Source organism: Procambarus clarkii, chromosome 2, assembly GCF_040958095.1.
Source record: "Procambarus clarkii isolate CNS0578487 chromosome 2, FALCON_Pclarkii_2.0, whole genome shotgun sequence".
Classification (NCBI taxonomy): Eukaryota; Metazoa; Arthropoda; class Malacostraca; order Decapoda; family Cambaridae; genus Procambarus; species Procambarus clarkii.
This window is the reverse complement of record NC_091151.1, coordinates 25,554,453-25,573,357: the sequence shown is the minus strand read 5'-3', so window position 1 is coordinate 25,573,357 and position 18,905 is coordinate 25,554,453. Positions and strand designations below refer to the sequence as shown.

The window sequence follows — 18,905 nt, the reverse complement described above, 5'->3', positions numbered from 1 at the left end:
TCATTTGGTAAACGATAAAGTAGACATCAGTTGGAGCAAAAATTCCTGGTTTAGCTCTTCGGATTTCGCATCCTCCAGGTCTTTGGCTTTGGCCTCACTCATGGCTTCTACTTCCTTCTTCTGCCTTTTTACCCTCATGTCCGTAATCATAGGACCAATGGCCTTAACCTCATCCTTCAGTAATTTTCGCGTTTCTAAAACCTTATTGTGGAGTTTCTTTACCGTATCGTTGAGAACTAATAACTTTGCGGCCATGTCATATACTTCCCTCGCCATCTCTTCCCTCTTTCCCTCTCTACGAAGTCTATTTATTTTATTCTTATAAGTCGTCTTTATTGCCCATCTCTCCGAATCTTTCCTTGCAAACTCTTCTCTCTCCCGCTCTATTCGGCAGACGAGTTGTTTAAGCTCATAGCCGAAGACTTTCTTAGTGGTGGAGGCTTCACCTTCCACTTGGTGCTGCTCCTCCTCCTCTCTCTTCCGCTTCAGAGACATTGTGGCGAGAAGTGGATACTTTTTATTGTAATGACTTACTAACATGTGATAAATATCACAGATGAACTTAAATATAGTGAGGCTCAAAATGTCAATGACCCTCGCTCTCTCTCCCAATGGATCGTTCACAAGGTGGCTGAAGAGATGGCCTGATGGAGGACGAATGTGTTGGGAAGGGTCGAAGTCCTTTCTTGGAGAGGTGGTGGTGAACAGATGGAGGGTGGGCGAGGTGGGTGGAGGGTGGGTGTAGTGGGTAGTGGGTGGGCGAGGTGGGTGGAGGGTGGGTACGTGGTGGGGTGGGTTGTGAGTGAGGTAGACAGGTGGTGGGCGGAACCCTAGTAAAGGGGCTGCAGGTGGGTAGAGTGTTGTTAATAAGATTGATGTGAGCACAACTTGTGTAGTGGGGTTCGTGTACGTCTTATGGAGTTAGTGTAGCTATGATAGTGACAAGTAGAGTTATTGCAAGTCTTAGGCAGTTAATGTAGTTGTGAAGTGAGGTTAGTGCATGTCTTATGTAGTTATTGTAGTTGTATTAGTGTGTAGTGAAGTTATTGAAAGTATTATGTAGTTAGTACTCGCCTAGTTGTGCTTGCGTGGGGTTGAGCTCTGGCTCTTTGGTCCCGCCACACAACTGTCAATCAACTGGTGTACAGATTTCTGAGCCTACTGGACGCTATCATATCTACATTTGAAACTTTGTATGGAGTCAGCCTCCACCACATCACTGCCTAATGCATTCCATTTACTAACTACTCTGACACTGAAAAAGTTCTTTCTAATATCTCTGTGGCTCATTTGGGTACTCAGCTTTCACCTGTGCCCCCTTGTGCGTGTTCCACCCATGTTAAATAATCCATCCATGTCTACCCTGTCAATTCCCCTGAGAATTTTGTATGTGGTGATCATGTCTTTTCGAGCTCTTCTGTCTTCCATCGACGTGAGGTGCAGTTCACACAGCTTTCCCTCATATCTCATGCCTCTTAGTTATGGGACTAGCCTAGTGGCATACCTCTGAACTTTTTCCAGCTTCATTTTGTGCTTGACTAGGTACGGGCTCCATGCTGGGGCAACATACTCCAGGATTGGCCTTACATATGTGTTATACTAGATTCTGAAGGATTCCTTACGCAGGTTCCTTAGTGTATTTGTACTAGTGTGTAGTGAGGTTAGTGCATGTCTTATGTAGTTAGTGTAGATGTGTTAGTAGGTAATGTAGTTAGTGCATGTCTTATGTATTTAGTGTATTTGTGGTAGTGTTAAATGGGGGTTAGTGCATGTCATATGTAGTTAGTGTAGTTGTATTAGTGTGTAGTGAAGTTAGTGCATATCATTTGTAATTAATTTAGAATGAAGTTAAGTTAGTGCAATTCCTATGTAGCTAGTGTGTTATGGAGTTAGTGAACGACCTATGTAGTTAGTGTAGTTGTATTAGTGTATAGTTTTGTTAGTGCATGTCGTATGTAGTTTGTGTTGTTGCGTTAGAATAAAGAGGAGTTAGTGCCTGTCTTATGTAATTAGTTAAGTTGGGTTAGTTTGTAGTGAAGATAGTGCGTGTCTTATGAATTTAGTTCAGTTGCGTGTGTAGTGAAGTTAGTGCTCGTCATATGTAGTTAGTGCAGTTTTGTTAGTGTGTGTAGTGATGTTAGTGCATGTCTTATATAGTTAGTGAAGTTGAATTAGTGTGTAGTGGAGTTAGTGCATGTCTTATGTAGTTAATGTAGTTGTGTTAGTGTTTAGAGCAGTTAGTATATGTTTTTTGTATTTAGTGTATGTGTGTTAGTGTGTAGTGGGGTTAGTGCATGTCTTATGTAGTTAGTGTAGTTGTGTTAGGGAGTAGTGGGGTTAGTTCATGCCTTTTCTAGTTTGTGTAGGTATGTTAGTGTGAAGAGGAGTTAGTGCATGTCCAATATAGAAAGTGAAGATGTGTTACTGTGTAGTGAGGTTAGTGCATGTCTTAAATAGTTAGTGAAGTTGTGTTAGGGTGTAGTGAGGCTAGTACATGGTTAATGTAGTTAGTGCAGTCGTGTTAATGTAGTGGGGTTAGTGCATGCCTTATGTAGTTTGTGTTGTTGTGTTAATGTAGAGGGTTTTGTGCATGTCTAATGTAGTTAGTGCAGTGCGGTTAGTGAGTAACGGTCTGATGTAGTAACCAGAGCTCTTTGGAGGTTTAAGCTCCATAAGGCCCAACTCCCTCAGGAGGTCCAGGAGAGGACATTCGCTACCCTACATTCTTGGTTGAACCATGGATTCTTCTGTTGTTTTTCGCTTTTCTCCTTTTGGACCGGGATAAATCTATTAGCAGTTTCCTTTCATTTCTGGGTGACATAGTCCATCATATCCTGTACATTCTTCTCTCTTGAGTTCTGTTTCCCATGGTATTCCCGTTAAGAAGTTCCTCATCTTATCATATTTTCCTGTTCGGTAATTCAGTCTTTTCCCTCCCGATCCCATCCTTGGATAGGTTATCCCTACCTCCACCAGATACTCAGATGTCAATGCACTGTGGTCACTCATTCCTATGGGGGCTTCAAATTTGACTTCTATTTCTGACTAATTCAAGGTGAATATCAGGTCGAGTCTAGCTGGTTTATCATTGCCTCTCATTCTTGTGGGTTCCCTGACATGTTGACTCAGAAAGTTCCCTGTTGTCACTTCCATGAGTTTAGCTCTACATGTATCTATGTATCTGAACCTCCATGTGGGTCCCCATTCTCCGAGTCTATCTTTCCATGGTTGAATTCACCCATGATTAAGAGTCTGGAGCCATTCCTGCAGGCAACTAAAGCTGCTCTCTATTATTGGATGTCATGTTGTTCCTATCAAACTCCTATCTGGGTCTTCTGTCATTTAATTGACGGTTGTAAATGACTGCCACTGTTATTTTCGGCCCACCCCATGTCATAGTTCCTGTTATGTAATCTCTGAATCCGTCACAGCCCGAAATTTCCATCTCATCAAAGCTCCAGTCCTTCCTTATCAGCAGGACCACTCCTCCACCTCCTCTCCCTTCCCTTTCTTTCCTTACTATATAGTAGTACTTTGGAAACACAGTTTCTGTTATAACTCCTGACAATTTTGGTCTTGGGAGTTCTATTACTTCTGGGTTTTCTTCCTGCACCCTTTCTGCCAGTTCGCTTGCTTTATTGGTAATGTCGGGGTTTTCAACTCTCTATTATTCTCTGGGGTGAGCAATAGTTATGCTCAAGGTAACTCACCGTAGCCCTGCGGGTCTTCACTCGATCCTCACGGCGCCACTGCACGCCAGGAGAGTCTCCCAGTCAATCTTAACGGCCTCTTATTAAGAAAGAGTGAGAACACGACTCGTTCACATCGACTGTCGTGTGCCCTCCCCAACAATAGGGCTCTACGGTTATCCACAAGATCGCCAACTGGTGTTTTAGGTGGCCAGTAACACCATCAGTGGACTGGTGTATTCAGTGGTAGCCTTGGCAAGGTCACACTCAAAGATCAGGAATCAGGCAGGTACTTATTGTTATCACTCTATGTTTACCAGTATAATATAGCCACAAGATCAATGGAGGGGATGATATAAACACAAAGATAGTTTTTGTATTTTACTTAAAATGTATGAAAGATGTCATAAAGGCCAAACAATAATCCATAAATCAACTGATCCTGACGCGGCCGGTAATTCCCACGGATATTATGTGATCATAAGATGGCAACATCTCCTTCCTCATCAAGTGTCAAGAACAGCTGATCGCAATGGCCTCTCCGCGCGAACTTTGCTTGTTTTCTAGATTCACGCGCGCTGTTTCTTTAAATTCTCCAATATTACTAGAAACTCGCACACATTCGATATTGGCACAAATAAACCGTATTACTCAGTTACACTGTACTCAGGCTCAAACAGTCTTTTCTACAATCAATGCTATAACGATTCACTGTAATGGCTTTACATTGTTCTTCACTCAGCAATATATTAAGAACTATTAACACTGGAGTTTTCAATACTTTCTCTCGTGGGCGATAACGCAATAATTCACTATACTCACAAATGATTATTCACTGAATGAACATAGACATATATATTATGGTATGTAAATCAATCATCAATACATGGAAAATAAATAGTTTCTGAGCACCTAGCCTAACCTCCAAATACTGGCATAATATTATATATAATTTACCACTATATGTTCATATCAAAATCTATAGAAAGATATACACAACACAGTAAATTTATCACTGGTTCCTGGTGCCTGTACACACCAATAATCAACATGAATATTACAAGTACTCTTGATAGTACTGTCTAGCACACTGGTGCTTTACTGTGACATGGGTGAGACTTGCTCATGACATATAAAATCCTCAGGCTAGATAATATAGCCGAATAATATAGCTAACTAAAGGGGAATGGGGAGGGAACTAGAAACACCTACTTCACCCTATCCTCCGATGAGAGTCGAGATTGTAGCTCCTGGTCCTCGTGTCGGGAACGCCCCCACACTACACGTCGTCGTGTCCTACCAGAGCCTCTCGTCGTCCCACCGTTTAGGCGCGTCGTCTCCGTGCCTCCTCACTGCAGGTCCGTCCTCCTTCTTGACTTCTTGAAGGTTGGAGTCGTCTCCTGGCCGTCGTCTTCTCCCAGCAACGGCTGTCGCCTACGTCTCAGCTACAGTCGTCCGGTTTCCCCAAATAGTCCTCTCTTCCTCAGCTACCCAGTGGCTCTGTCTGCCACTACGCTGTCACGAACTGGTGAATCGCCACAGACGTCACTGCTTCTTGCACAGCACCTGACTGGAGCACTTGTTGCTCAAAATAACCGTCAATTCCCTCTTCTGGTTCAACACATGAACTAGGGAAGACTTCTCAGAGTACTGGCGGACATCAGGTGACGCGTAAATCCACGGGAGCGGGAACAACTGTCCTACTGACAGGACCAACCGTCGCACGTTCGACCTCTATGACGTGTCGTGTCTGACTGATGGCGCCAGAGTGGCGCGCGGCCCGGACCCCCTTCCTTCGTGACGTCACTTTTGCTACGGGAAGTTTTCATTGGCTCCCGGTGCCCACATTGCTGTCGGTGGCCAATCCGGTGCCACTGACGTCACACGGTTTTGGCGGGAGATCAGTGAGGCCAGCGCCATCTTGGCTCCCTAAAGGGCCTAAACCACAGGCCAAAATATTACTATTTCACAAATTTCTCGGCTCTCCGAGAACACTTCACTCTCTCCCATATATCAAATTGTAGCCTGCAACGTAGAGAACGCTTGGGAAAAGTAGACATGACTCTTACTGCAGGCGTGGGAGAATTACAAGGGGGGGAACTCCGTCACATACCCCTCCCCTTAAAATAAGAGTCATGTCTCGTTAGTGTATGCGGGATAGGGCGTCCCGCTACTACGTCGTCCTTCCCCTTGATGTGCTTGACCTTGATCCTTGTCAGACTCTCAGTGCGGGTGAGACTGGTGCCGTCCGCCCTGGACCACTTACTTTCCTCCTCCGGGAGTTCTCGGTCCCTCGGTACACTCAGACCCGTCTTCCGCTGGGTTTCTCGGGACATCTTTCCGTCCTGCTTGTCGGCTCTTCCTTCCACAGTGAAGAAAGGTCTCAGGCGGTCTGCGGGACACTCCTATTTCTTTCGGGGTCCATCTGGCTTCCCAATCTCGTACGACACTGGACCCAACCGTCGCAGCACTTGGTATGGTCCCTTGAACCGCGACTTGGTCACTCTACCTCTACCTGGCAGCACAACCATTACTTGGGATCCGACCTGAAAATCCCTCTGCGCAGCTCTCCTGTCGTACCACTCCGACATCTTACGTTGCGCCTTCTTCAGAAGTTTCCTAGCCAGTTTCTTCGCTCTAGTGAGACGTTCTTTGCACTTCTGGACATATTTATTCACCGTTCCCACGGTCGCTCCTGGCGTCCATCGTTCCTTCATCATGAATAGCATGGCATACATAATATAGATAAATGGAAAGTAAGCCTTCTCAGGACCCACACGTCCTCCTTCGGCCTTACTAACCAATTCGGGGAACTCCTCCTGCTGCAACTTTCCGAGACGAGTGCGGTTTACCCCTGGAGAACTGGTGAGTGTCACCTGCAACTCACCATTCGGGCTACTTTCGCCCTCCACTCGTTCTCTGGGTCCTACGCAGAGGTGATCTGTTCCCAGGCTGTCAGTCGACTCCTCAGCCCCATCAGATCCGCAACCTCCTTGTTCTTCGCGTTGTCTCGGCCTCACAGTACAAACTGGGATCGCCACTGGTGCGATTCCCTTCTCGTCCCCACAGACGTTCAACTCTCCGCCTGTCTTCTTGTATTGTTCTATGCACTCTTCGCCTTTCACGAGATGTGGGAGGACATATCCTCCACACGCGTCATTCCCCAAGATGACCTGTGCCTCCATCTTGGGCATTGATGTACAGACTCCCACCACTAGGGTCTGGCAGCCATAATCGGAATTTAAAGTTACCTGGTGTAGGGGCATCCTCACTGGGCCTCCCACAGTGGTCACACTTGCCACCCCCACACTGGTACTCTTGTAACCCTCGGGGAACAGGGTTTCACTTACCAGGGTAAAGTCAGCCCCAGTGTCTCTTAGCATCTTCACAGGGATGGGGTCTGCGACCCCCATCCTTACGGTTCCTTGACACATGAATGGGTGAACTTTCTTCTCCCCATTCAGCACGGGTTCATCCCGCACTCCCTCGGCCCTCTGGTCCTCGAACACCACTAAAGCAATGTGTCCCCGCTGCTTAGGGCGTCTGCATTCCCGCGCGACGTGTCCGGGTATTCCGCAGTTGTAGCAGCGGCCCCTCGGCGGAGACCATCCGCCACCGCTCGCCTTAGCACTGCCTCCAGAGACCGTCACACCCTGTGTCTTTCCCGCGTCACTTGTCGTTTCTTTCCCTGCAGTAACAGTTCCCGAGCTCTTAGCTTGGTTCTTCCCTATCGGCTCTACAGCACCTTTTGATCCTCGGGTGTTCCAACTTGAGAGGTGGGATTTGGGAGAACTCGCTCCTGTCCTCCATCCATCCGTCCTTCTATAACTCCTATCGTTTCCGACGTATGCGGGTGGTCGGTTCTGTCCCTCTCGGCGTGGGCGTAGGGCTTCTTCTAACATGTCGGCCCGGTCGGCTGCGGCCCTCAGGTTCTTTATGTCCGCCTCCTTTATCCTCATCCTGATCTCAGGAGAGGAGCACGGACATAAACTTTTCCATGACCATTAGTTCCTTGATTTCTTCGGCCGACCCCGCTTCTTCAGAGTCCATCCACTTAAGGAACTTTCTTTCCATGTCCCTCGCCGTCTCCGCATACGATTTTCCTGGCAACCGGGTACATTCTCTAAACCTCTTTCTGTAACACTCCGGCGTGAGTTTAAAGGAACGGAGCACAGCTCGTTTTAACCGCATCGTAGTTAGTGCATTCTTGGAAGTCGAGCATAGTGAAGGCTTCACGAGCTTCACCTGTGAGCCTCCCTTGGACCAACTCCGCCCTCGGCCACCTCTTCATAGCAGCAACTCTCTCAAAGTGATCAAAGAAACTTTCGGCTTCACTAGGCACATAGACCGGCAGGTCTCGTTCCCTCACTCGTCGGTCTTCCTGTGGCGGCGAAGCAGGTATACCGAGTCCCAATTCAGCTCTCTTCAGCTCTCCCTCCTGGTTGGCTTCTATTTTCCTTTGTCTCAGCCTAACTTCTCGCTCGTGTTCTTCCCGGCGTAGCTGTGCTTCTAGCTTCTCGCGCTTCATCTGCGCTTCTCGCTCTTGTTCTTCTTTGCGCTGCTGTGCTTCTTCTCTCCTCAGCTGCGCTTCTGCTTCTCGCTCCTCACGCTTCCTCTGTGCTTCTCGCTCCTCACTCTTCATCTGAGCTTCTCGCTCTTGTTCTTCTTTGCGCAGCTGTGCTTCTTCTCTCCTCAGCTGCGCTTCTGCTTCTCGCTCTTCCTTGCGCTGTTGTGCTTCTCGCTCTTCTTTGCGCTGTTGTGCTTCTCGCTCTTCTTTGCGCTGTTGTGCTTCTCGCTCTTCACGCTTCATTTGTGCTTCCAGCTGCAACTTCATTATTTCCAGCTTCACGCTGTGCCTGCTGCCGCTGGATCCCCTGCTGCTTCCACCAATACTCAGGTGTTCACCCTCACTGGCAGGTGTTTGGGGGCCGTTCCTCCCCAAAGCTTCGTCTCGAGCCCTGAGCTGAGCCAATATCTCTAATCTTCTTTCACCAACTCTGGCAGATTTCAGCTTTATTCCGAAATGATCCGCTATAGCCTGTAATTGTGCCTTGGTGCACTCTTCCAGCACCTGTTCGTCTCTAGAGTCAATAAACCTCGTCACTTTATCATCCTCCATCTTGTGCTATGAGTGATAACCTGCGCCTGATCTCTAACACCACTGCCAAGTAACACCACTGCAACCTTTACTTCGATCGATATCCTGGCAAGGTCGCCAATTGTCGGGGTTTCAACTCTCTATTATTCTCTGGGGTGAGCAATAGTTATGCTCAAGGTAACTCACCGTAGCCCTGCGGGTCTTCACTCGATCCTCACGGCGCCACTGCACGCCAGGAGAGTCTCCCAGTCAATCTTAACGGCCTCTTATTAAGAAAGAGTGAGAACACGACTCGTTCACATCGACTGTCGTGTGCCCTCCCCAACAATAGGGCTCTACGGTTATCCACAAGATCGCCAACTGGTGTTTTAGGTGGCCAGTAACACCATCAGTGGACTGGTGTATTCAGTGGTAGCCTTGGCAAGGTCACACTCAAAGATCAGGAATCAGGCAGGTACTTATTGTTATCACTCTATGTTTACCAGTATAATATAGCCACAAGATCAATGGAGGGGATGATATAAACACAAAGATAGTTTTGTATTTTACTTAAAATGTATGAAAGATGTCATAAAGGCCAAACAATAATCCATAAATCAACTGATCCTGACGCGGCCGGTAATTCCCACGGATATTATGTGATCATAAGATGGCAACATCTCCCTTCCTCATCAAGTGTCAAGAACAGCTGATCGCAATGGCCTCTCCGCACGAACTTTGCTTGTTTTCTAGATTCACGCGCGCTGGTTCTTTAAATTCTCCAATATTACTAGAAACTCACACACATTCGATATTGGCACAAATAAACCGTATTACTCAGTTACACTGTACTCAGGCTCAAACAGTCTTTTCTACAATCAATGCTATAATGATTCACTGTAATGGCTTTACATTGTTCTTCACTCAGCAATATATTAAGAACTATTAACACTGGAGTTTTCAATACTTTCTCTCGTGGGCGATAACGCAATAATTCACTATACTCACAAATGATTATTCACTGAATGAACATAGACATATATATATGGTATGTAAATCAATCATCAATACATGGAAAATAAATAGTTTCTGAGCACCTAGCCTAACCTCCAAATACTGGCATAATATTATATATAATTTACCACTATATGTTCATATCAAAATCTATAGAAAGATATACACAACACAGTAAATTTATCACTGGTTCCTGGTGACTGTACACACCAATAATCAACATGAATATTACAAGTACTCTTGATAGTACTGTCTAGCACACTGGTGCTTTACCGTGACATGGGTGAGACTTGCTCACGACATATAAAATCCTCAGGCTAGATAATATAGCCGAATAATATAGCTAACTAAAGGGGAATGGGGAGGGAACTAGAAACACCTACTTCACCCTATCCTCCGATGAGAGTCGAGATGTAGCTCCTGGTCCTCGTGTCGGGAACGCCCCCACACTACACGTCGTCGTGTCCTACCAGAGCCTCTCGTCGTCCCACCGTTTAGCGCGTCGTCTCCGTGCCTCCTCACTGCAGGTCCGTCCTCCTTCTTGACTTCTTGAAGGTTGGAGTCGGTCTCCTGGCCGTCGTCTTCTCCCAGCAACGGCTGTCGCCTACGTCTCAGCTACAGTCGTCCGGTTTCCCCAAATAGTCCTCTCTTCCTCAGCTACCCAGTGGCTCTGTCTGCCACTACGCTGTCACGAACTGGTGAATCGCCACAGACGTCACTGCTTCTTGCACAGCACCTGACTGGAGCACTTGTTGCTCAAATAACCGTCAATTCCCTCTTCTGGTTCAACACATGAATTGGGAAGACTTCTCAGAGTACTGGCGGACATCAGGTGACGCGTAAATCCACGGGAGCGGGAACAACTGTCCTACTGACAGGACCAACCGTCGCACGTCCGACCTCTATGACGTGTCGTGTCTGACTGATGGCGCCAGAGTGGCGCGCGGCCCGGACCCCCTTCCTTCGTGACGTCACTTTTGCTACGGGAAGTTTTCATTGGCTCCCGGTGCCACTTTGCTGTCGGTGGCCAATCCGGTGCCACTGACGTCACACGGTTTTGGCGGGAGATCAGTGAGGCCAGCGCCATCTTGGCTCCCTAAAGGGCCTAAACCACAGGCCAAAATATTACTATTTCACAAATTTCTCGGCTCTCCGAGAACACTTCACTCTCTCCCATATATCAAATTGTAGCCTGCAACGTAGAGAACGCTTGGGAAAAGTAGACATGACTCTTACTGCAGGCGTGGGAGAATTACAAGGGGGGGAACTCCGTCACAGTAATCCCATTGATGTTTGAGTACATTACCTTAAAGCTCCCTTTCGTATATCCATTTTCACCCTCCCTCCCTTCAAGGGTAGGAAGCTGATCCTTGGGCATTTCTACTTGGGTAGGCTCCTCCTCCTGTAGGGAAGTTGCCAGGGGTTGAGGGGGAGGTGAGGAGGGAAATAAAGGGCTTAAGTCTTGCCAGGTCTGCTTGGGACAGGAAGGATTCCTGATGGAGCAAGGTGTGCTTGGGGTTAGGGGGGCAGGGATTACTTGGGCTTAGGCCATGTCCTCCTGTGGTGTAGTTAACAGGGGTTTGGGGGGAGGCTGGGTGGGGGATGGAGGGCCTAGGTCTTGCCTCGGCCTGCTTGTGGCAGGAAGAAGACCAGGGAATGGGAAGGTAGTGAGCCTCTATATGCAAATCGGAGGTTCATGGTGACTACTTATATTGTATTAGGTAAGTAAGGGGTAAGGGGGGGAGGGAGAATTTGGATGATATGGTGGGCATTGTGTAGGGGCAAGTAGGGATTTGAGCTGGGAGTGAAGGGGGGCCCTATGTGGTGGTGGACTGGGGAGTTGCATTCTCTTCTGGGGTGTCTGAACTGTTGGTTTGGGGTTCCCCACTCCACTCTTGGAGTGCTAGGATGGAGGCAGATCCCTGGCTTCCTTCCCTCTCCCTGCGCCTTTTTCTTGCATCTGCTGCCCTTATTATCGCGTCCTTGGTCATGTCCCTCTGAAGGTATATCTGTCTGTAATTTCTTAAATTTTTAGTTTGCTGTTCTTTACTAGTATGTCCTCTTTGGTGGCCTCGTTCCTGAATACTACCTTGATCAATCTCTGTTTGTCTTTGCTATACTGGCCAATCCGGAAAAAGCTGCTCTATGTCTCTTTCAGCCCTTTCCATTCCTATCTCCTTTAGTATCCCTGACACTGCAGCTTTGTCATTAGTCCTCCATTCTTCCATTGTGGTCCTTTTTTGTTCCTGGAACACCTATCACTACTCCAGCTCCTTTCCTTTCCATTAGCTGGCTTGAGCATCTAGCTGCCTCCTGTGAGGTTACTGCTTCCATTACAACTTCCTTGACTGTGGACATGGCATCTGGTCTCATCAGTATTTCAGCAAAGGTGGCAAAATGTGCTTCTGTTAGTTTAGTGGGGGGTTAGTGCATGCCTTATGTAGTTAATTAAGATGTGTTAGTGTGTAGTGGGATAAGTGCAAGTCTTATGTAGGTAGTGTAGTTGTGTTAGTGTGTAGTGGGGTTAGTGCACATCTTATGTAGTTAATGTAGTAGTGTGTATAGGGGTTAGTGCATGTCTTTTGTAGTTAGTGTAGTTGTGTTAGTGTGTAGTGAAGTTAGTGTATGTCTTATGTGGTTAGTGTAGGTGTGTAAGTGTATAGTGGAGTTAGTACATGCCTTATGAAGTTATTAAAGTTGTTTTAGTATGTTGTGAAGTTAAAGCTTGTCTTATGTAATTATTGAAGTTGTGTTACTGTTTAGTGGGGTTCGGTCAGCGTGTCCTGCACATACACGGTGGGAGTTTGTTTTGGTTTGGCCGGTGTGTTTCAGTGCCGGTGTTTTACGCCCTTTTTTCTCGGGTATTTCGCCTCTCGCTCGTCTCCCTTCACTGCTCTTCTCCCTTCTCACCCGACCCCCAGAGGCAAATGCCAATAGGAAAAAGAGCCGACGAAAAACAAACCTGAACCGAAGGGGCACCACCAACCGAGGAGAAGATTGAGCACGCTGACCAGAGACCAGGACGGTGCAAGCAGCGCACGAACAGGCCGGAGGTGAAACAACGCACGAGACAGCTTACTAACGGTGCAGAAGCAACACCAAGACCGAAAGCGAGCCGAAGCGGCTCCGCCAGCGCCGCACGAAAACGAGGCGACAGTATGTGGCAAGATGACGGTCCCCAACCCTAACCAGAAAAACCAAGCCGACGCTAACAACCGCAGCCACCTAAGAAGAGACAAGAGGAAAAGGAAGGACTGCCAAAATACCCCATACTGCCACCAAGAGGAATTACGCAGGTGGGACACCAAGAACGAAGCCACCATACCACCAACCAGAGGCAAGACACGCAAGGCAGAAGGTAATCAGCCCCGACAAGGCTCATCCGAGCCCAGGAAAATGCGGAGCCGCGGGAAGATCTCGGGCACGACCACCAACCCCCAACCCGGCACAAAGGAGATGGAACGTCTGCCGAACAGAAAGCTTCCCAATGCAAGCAAGCCCGCCAGGAGATCAGAAAACTGGTCCGACGCGAGACATCGCAAGACCTTGAAAAACCAACAGGCAGGGCAAGCCAGGAAAACCGAAGAAGGTGTAAGGGTTGCCACCAGAACAGTACCAGAACCAAAGGGTACGAGCAACGAAAACAGACCAAGACACATAAGCGCACCATATGAAACAGGCTGAAGGAACGCCCAAGAAGCCAAGGAACACATGAAGAAAACCCCTGCGGCAGAGGAGGAAACAATAGGAACGCACAAGGAAGGGAAGCGGCAGAAATCGGACCCCCCCCCCCCCACCTCCCTAATACAGCAGCAAGTACAGGCAAAAATGACCAAAGGAGATGCCAGGGAAGCGACAGGGGAGAGGCAGGACGAAAGAGCCAAAGCTCAAACCCCAGGAAACACAACCAGAGGTGGACAATCAGGCGTGGACAGAACCCCACGCACATGGAGGGCCAAGCCAGGGACCCGAAGACCACGAAAAATAACAAGCAAACCCAAGGCACAAAACAGCAGCAAAGTGCCACACCACAACCGGACACAGGAACAAGGACATGCCACCGCGAAACACGTTACCAATGCACACGTGCAGCAGCAACATGCAGCACACGCAACATGTAAGTAGCAACTTGCCTCTGCAAAGGCAGAGACTGGTGCAGGCAGACCCCAGACAGGGCCAACGGAGACACGACAGAACCCAGCAGGCCCAGGAACCTGTACACCAGGCGATCGACGGCGGAGATACCTGCCCGATACCTGCTTGATGGGGTTCTGGGAGTTCATTGACTCACTCCCCAAACCCGGCCCGAGGCTAGGCTTGACTTGTGAGAGGTTAGTCCACCAGGCTGTTACTTGGAGCGGCCCAGGCCCATATACCCACCACAGCCCGGAACCTCTATTCGAAAACAGGCATCCGTGAACTTCTGTTAAAGTCCACGGATGCACCGGCAATATGGTGTATGCTAGCAGGTAGGACGTTTAACAACTGCAGACCTCTGATGTTTACACAGTGTTCCCCGATTGTGCCTATGGGACCACTGCACTCCACTGGTACTATCCCGCATGTTTTTCCATATAGGCGGAACCCAAGAACCAGAGCTCAAACCCTGCAAGCACAACCAGGTGAGCCCTACCAGGTGAGTACATAACCAACACCACAACCCACACACCTCATAACACGAAAGGGGTGGGTCCCCTGAATGACTCTAGCATGGGTTGGGCATGCCGACGAGTGGGACTGGAAGGGTTGAAAAAGGGACAGTCACCGGTGTGCCAACGGTCTCATGCGTACATAAATATACCTAAATAAAGACAGGTATATAAACATCTCCATCCCGCGCCCGGTCAAAAGACGCCAGACCACAGAAACTCACCTGTCGAACGGAGGAACGAACGTGACACGACCCAACAGTGCCAAGAAGATCCTATGAGCACCGCCAGGGGAAGAAGCCAAAGCCGGACACGCAGGCGAGCAGGGTAGAGGCGAACGAGGAGGCCCACACCCTTGACACAGGGAAAACCTCGGCGTCCTCCCCCCAGCTGTAATCCAGGATACCCCCGGAGCGACGAGGCACATACTGGAGAAGGGAGAAGAGCGAGAGGCGAAGTGCCCGAGAAAAAAGGGCGCAAAACACCAGCACTGAAAACACCGCCCAGACCAAAACAAACTCCCATGGCGCAAACGCAGGACACGCTGGCCGAACCGCGCAACCCGCTCTGTGGGAAGGCGCCAACTAGGACTACTGCACAAGAATAGTAGCCAAACAGAACGCAACCCTAGGGAACCGCTAAGTAGAAAAACCAACCCATCACATGGGACAGGAGCCGAAAAAGGAAGCAGCGACAACATAACCAGCCAACTGTGAGAGTTTGGTGAGCTGGAATAAATGAAATTGGTATAAGGAATTGAGCTCGGAAAATTTCTAAGAATTTTCTTTATTCTTTAACCTTTATTCCTGTCGTGATATTTAATTAGGTCGCCTGAGGAAGGACTTGCTTAGCTAACACACCAGTGTAGTAAGCAGCTCATTCCTCACTTTGGGACCATGTATGAACAATTGATCAGGCGCGAGCAAACGCCGAGACCCCAGTGAAAAGTGAATTTCCCTCCACTAGGCCGTCGACCTTCGCTACTCGCCGAAGCGAATCTAACGAGTAGGTCACGGGCTCTCACAACAATAATTTATTGTTGTGTGGTGCCGTATATTTGGTCCAAAACTCAGAATCAGTCTCAATTTGATTAGTCGAGTGTGAAGAACACTTGCATAATAATAATGTGTGGGGGTGTAACGAAAAGACAGTGTTAACTATAACAACTTAGTTTATTCAATAAAGTACTAACTACTACAACAAAACAAAAAGAAATATCAATGACGTAACTCGAAATCCTTCCTGTGACACTATCAATGACAGCTAGACACCAGCCCCTCGGACTGCATAATGAACTAACTCGAAAATAAGCGTGCACACAGAGGAATCGACAAGAAACAAGAACTAACAGATCTATAATCACAATTACAACAAATGACACAGTAGGTTCTGAAACACGTCTCCAGTAACCTCCTAACTGTTCTACGCCTCAGTGCAATCTATATCTGCAATGGCGGTTACAATGCAATCAAATCAGTAGTCTTTCAATGACAACAATAACTAATGGGTTCACTGGCAACTCCAGCAACCCTTAATCAAATTAATCCTTACGTTAACACTCCGTCCCACGGACGATCAACAATCAATAACAATTGATTTACGTTAATAACACAATAAGATTTACGTTAAATTAATAACACTTACAACTGTCACTAGTAACGCGGAAATTACACAACACTACCCGTCGAGCATTCAGTGAGAAAATCCCATTAATCCCTGTACTACCAGACAGCTGATTAATCTCTTTACTAGTTACGTTAATTTACGTTAATCGGTTACTAATCACTCAGCGATGGTAAACTCTGATTTACAATGTCCAAAGTGCTAAGAGAACGGTAATCACTCGTGATTACCTTTAGAGTAATTAATTACTATCCTCAAGATCAATAATTAAACAATTAAAATACGCAACCTTTCACACTGGCTCAGCAATTTACATTAAGGTATGAATTCCGTCTGAGCCTTCCATACTCAGACCAATTCAGGTTGCTAATAACAGTAATTAGCCCCACGTTTACGTTATTCTAAAATGACGTTACTCCTCCCACGAGTCAATCAAGTGCCGGTACGTCCGGGCAGATAAATAACGACGTTACGTTAATGGAACAATGGAGCCTTCGTGTGAGTCGATCAAACAAGGATCGAGGTTAATTACTTTGACTTCCTGAAACACATCAATTACCCGGCCCACTGACCGTTAATTACGACAGACAATATTCTAATTCTTATCTGGCTGATGGCTAGGCTCCTTGAGACTACCGTAGCTGCTTGGCAGGAAAGTAAATTAACCCAAACGTATTCTAAGTTACTCAAATTGTCAAAGAACAAATTCTCTTAAAGCAATGGGCGTTCCCTTGGTTACGTTATATTAATTGCCTCGCAATCACCTCACTGAATACTGGACTTCGATGTCCTACCAGATGAACAGGAGAATATAAAACCCAAGTACTCATCTACAGCCGAGTTCACCCACGACAATGATAAATCACACTAACAAATCACAGTGATTTACGTTACAATCCGGTTGCAATGACAATACTGCAGAACCTAGTAAAATAACATACAGGACATGAACCCTCTAGAACACTGCCCCACAATGACTTTACTGAACTGCAATCACATACGGTGATTGCACAACTCTAGCAACAATCACTAACAATGACAACTCCTTTGCAATAACACATACGGCAAGAACTCTAATTTCCAAGTATTAGAATACTGCACACACTTACTGTTGCAAATGACCCACAGTGCTCTCAATAACCCCATAGGAATATGAATTGCACTAACTTAACTTCATTCTAAAATAATTACAAATGATATCACTAACTTCACTACACACTAATACAACTACACTAACTACATATGACATGCACTAACCCCATTTAACACTACCACAAATACACTAAATACATAAGACTTGCACTAACTACATTACCTACTAACACATCTACACTAACTACATAAGACATGCACTAACCTTACTACACACTAGTACAAATACACTAAGGAAACCTGTGTAAGGAATCCTTCAGAATCTAGTATAACACATATGTATGGCCAATCCTGGAGTATGTGGCCCCAGCATGGAGCCCGTACCTAGTCAAGCACAAAATGAAACTGGAAAAAGTTCAGAGGTATGCCACTAGGCTAGTCCCATAACTAAGAGGCATGAGATATGAGGGAAGGCTGCGTGAACTGCACCTTACGTCGATGGAAGACAGAAGAGCTCGGAGAGATGATCACCCCATACAAAATTCTCAGGGGAATTGACAGGGTAGACATGGATGGATTATTTAACATGGGTGGAACACGCACAAGGGGCCACAGGTGAAAGCTGAGTACCCAAATGAGCCACAGAGATATTTGAAAGAACTTTTTCGGTGTCAGAGTAGTTAGTAAATGGAATGCATTAGGCAGTGATGTGGTGGAGGCTGACTCCATACACAGTTTCAAATGTAGATATGATAGCGTCCAGTAGCCTCAGAAATCTGTACACCAGTTGATTGACAGTTGAGAGGCTGGACCAAAGAGCCAGAGCTCAACCCCACGCAAGCACAACTAGGCGAGTACTAACTACATAATACTTTCAATAACTTCACTACACACTAATACAACTACAATAACTACATAAGACATGCACTAACCTCACTTCACAACTACATTAACTACATAAGACATGCACTAACCTCACTTCACAACTACATTAACTTCCTAAGACTTGCAATATCTCTACTTGTCACTATCATAGCTACACTAACTCCATAAGACGTACACGAACCCCACTACACAAGTTGTGCTCACATCAATCTTATTAGCAACACTCTACCCACCTGCCGCCCCTTTACTAGGGTTCCGCCCACCACCTGTCTACCTCACTCACAACCCACCACGTAAACCACCCACCTAGCCCACCCACTACCCACCACAGCCACCCTCCACCCACCTCGCCCACCCTCCATCTGTTCACCACCACCTCTCCAAGAAAGGACTTCGACCGTTCCCAACACATTCGTCCTCCATCAGGCCATCTCTTCAGCCACCTTGTGAACGATCCATTGGGAGAGAGAGCGAGGGTCATCGACATTTTGAGCCTCACTATATTTAAGTTCATCTGTGATATTTATCTCATGTTTGTAAGTCATTACAATAAAAAGTATCCACTTCTCGCCAGAATGTCTCTGAAGCGGAAGAGAGAGGAGGAGGAGGCTTCACCTTCACCAAGTGGAAGGTGAAGCCTCCACCACTAAGAAAGTCTTCGGCTATGAGCTTAAACAACTCGTCTGCCGAATAGAGCGGGAGAGAGAAGAGTTTGCAAGGAAAGATTCGGAGAGATGGGCAATAAAGACGACTTATAAGAATAAAATAAATAGACTTCGTAGAGAGGGAAAGAGGGAAGAGATGGCGAGGGAAGTATATGATATGTTGTTGTTGACGAGTTGTTTCTGCCCGAAACGCTGTGCATACTAGTGGCTT

At 47.0% G+C, this 18,905-nt stretch overlaps 1 protein-coding gene across 1 annotated transcript; it reads right to left on the bottom strand.

The window, feature by feature from the left end:
- On the bottom strand, positions 1 to 8,331 carry LOC138366016 (cyclin-dependent kinase 11B-like). Its single transcript, XM_069326739.1, has 2 exons — positions 8,094 to 8,331; positions 1 to 842 (listed from the first exon to the last, which is right to left on the bottom strand). Exons 1-2 carry the CDS (start codon positions 8,329 to 8,331, stop codon positions 1 to 3), a joined length of 1,080 nt encoding a protein of 359 aa, XP_069182840.1.
- Between the last annotated feature and the right edge of the window lie 10,574 nt (positions 8,332 to 18,905).

Excerpts from the sequence above, each read along its gene's own strand:
- LOC138366016 (XM_069326739.1), bottom strand. The coding sequence starts at position 8,331 with ATGAAGAGTGAGGAGCGAGAAGCACAGAGGAAGCGTGAGGAGCGAGAA. Across the intron at positions 843-8,093 it reads GAGAGCTGAATTGGGACTCG|CCCCTTTACTAGGGTTCCGC; the intron begins GTATACCTGCTT and ends ACCCACCTGCAG.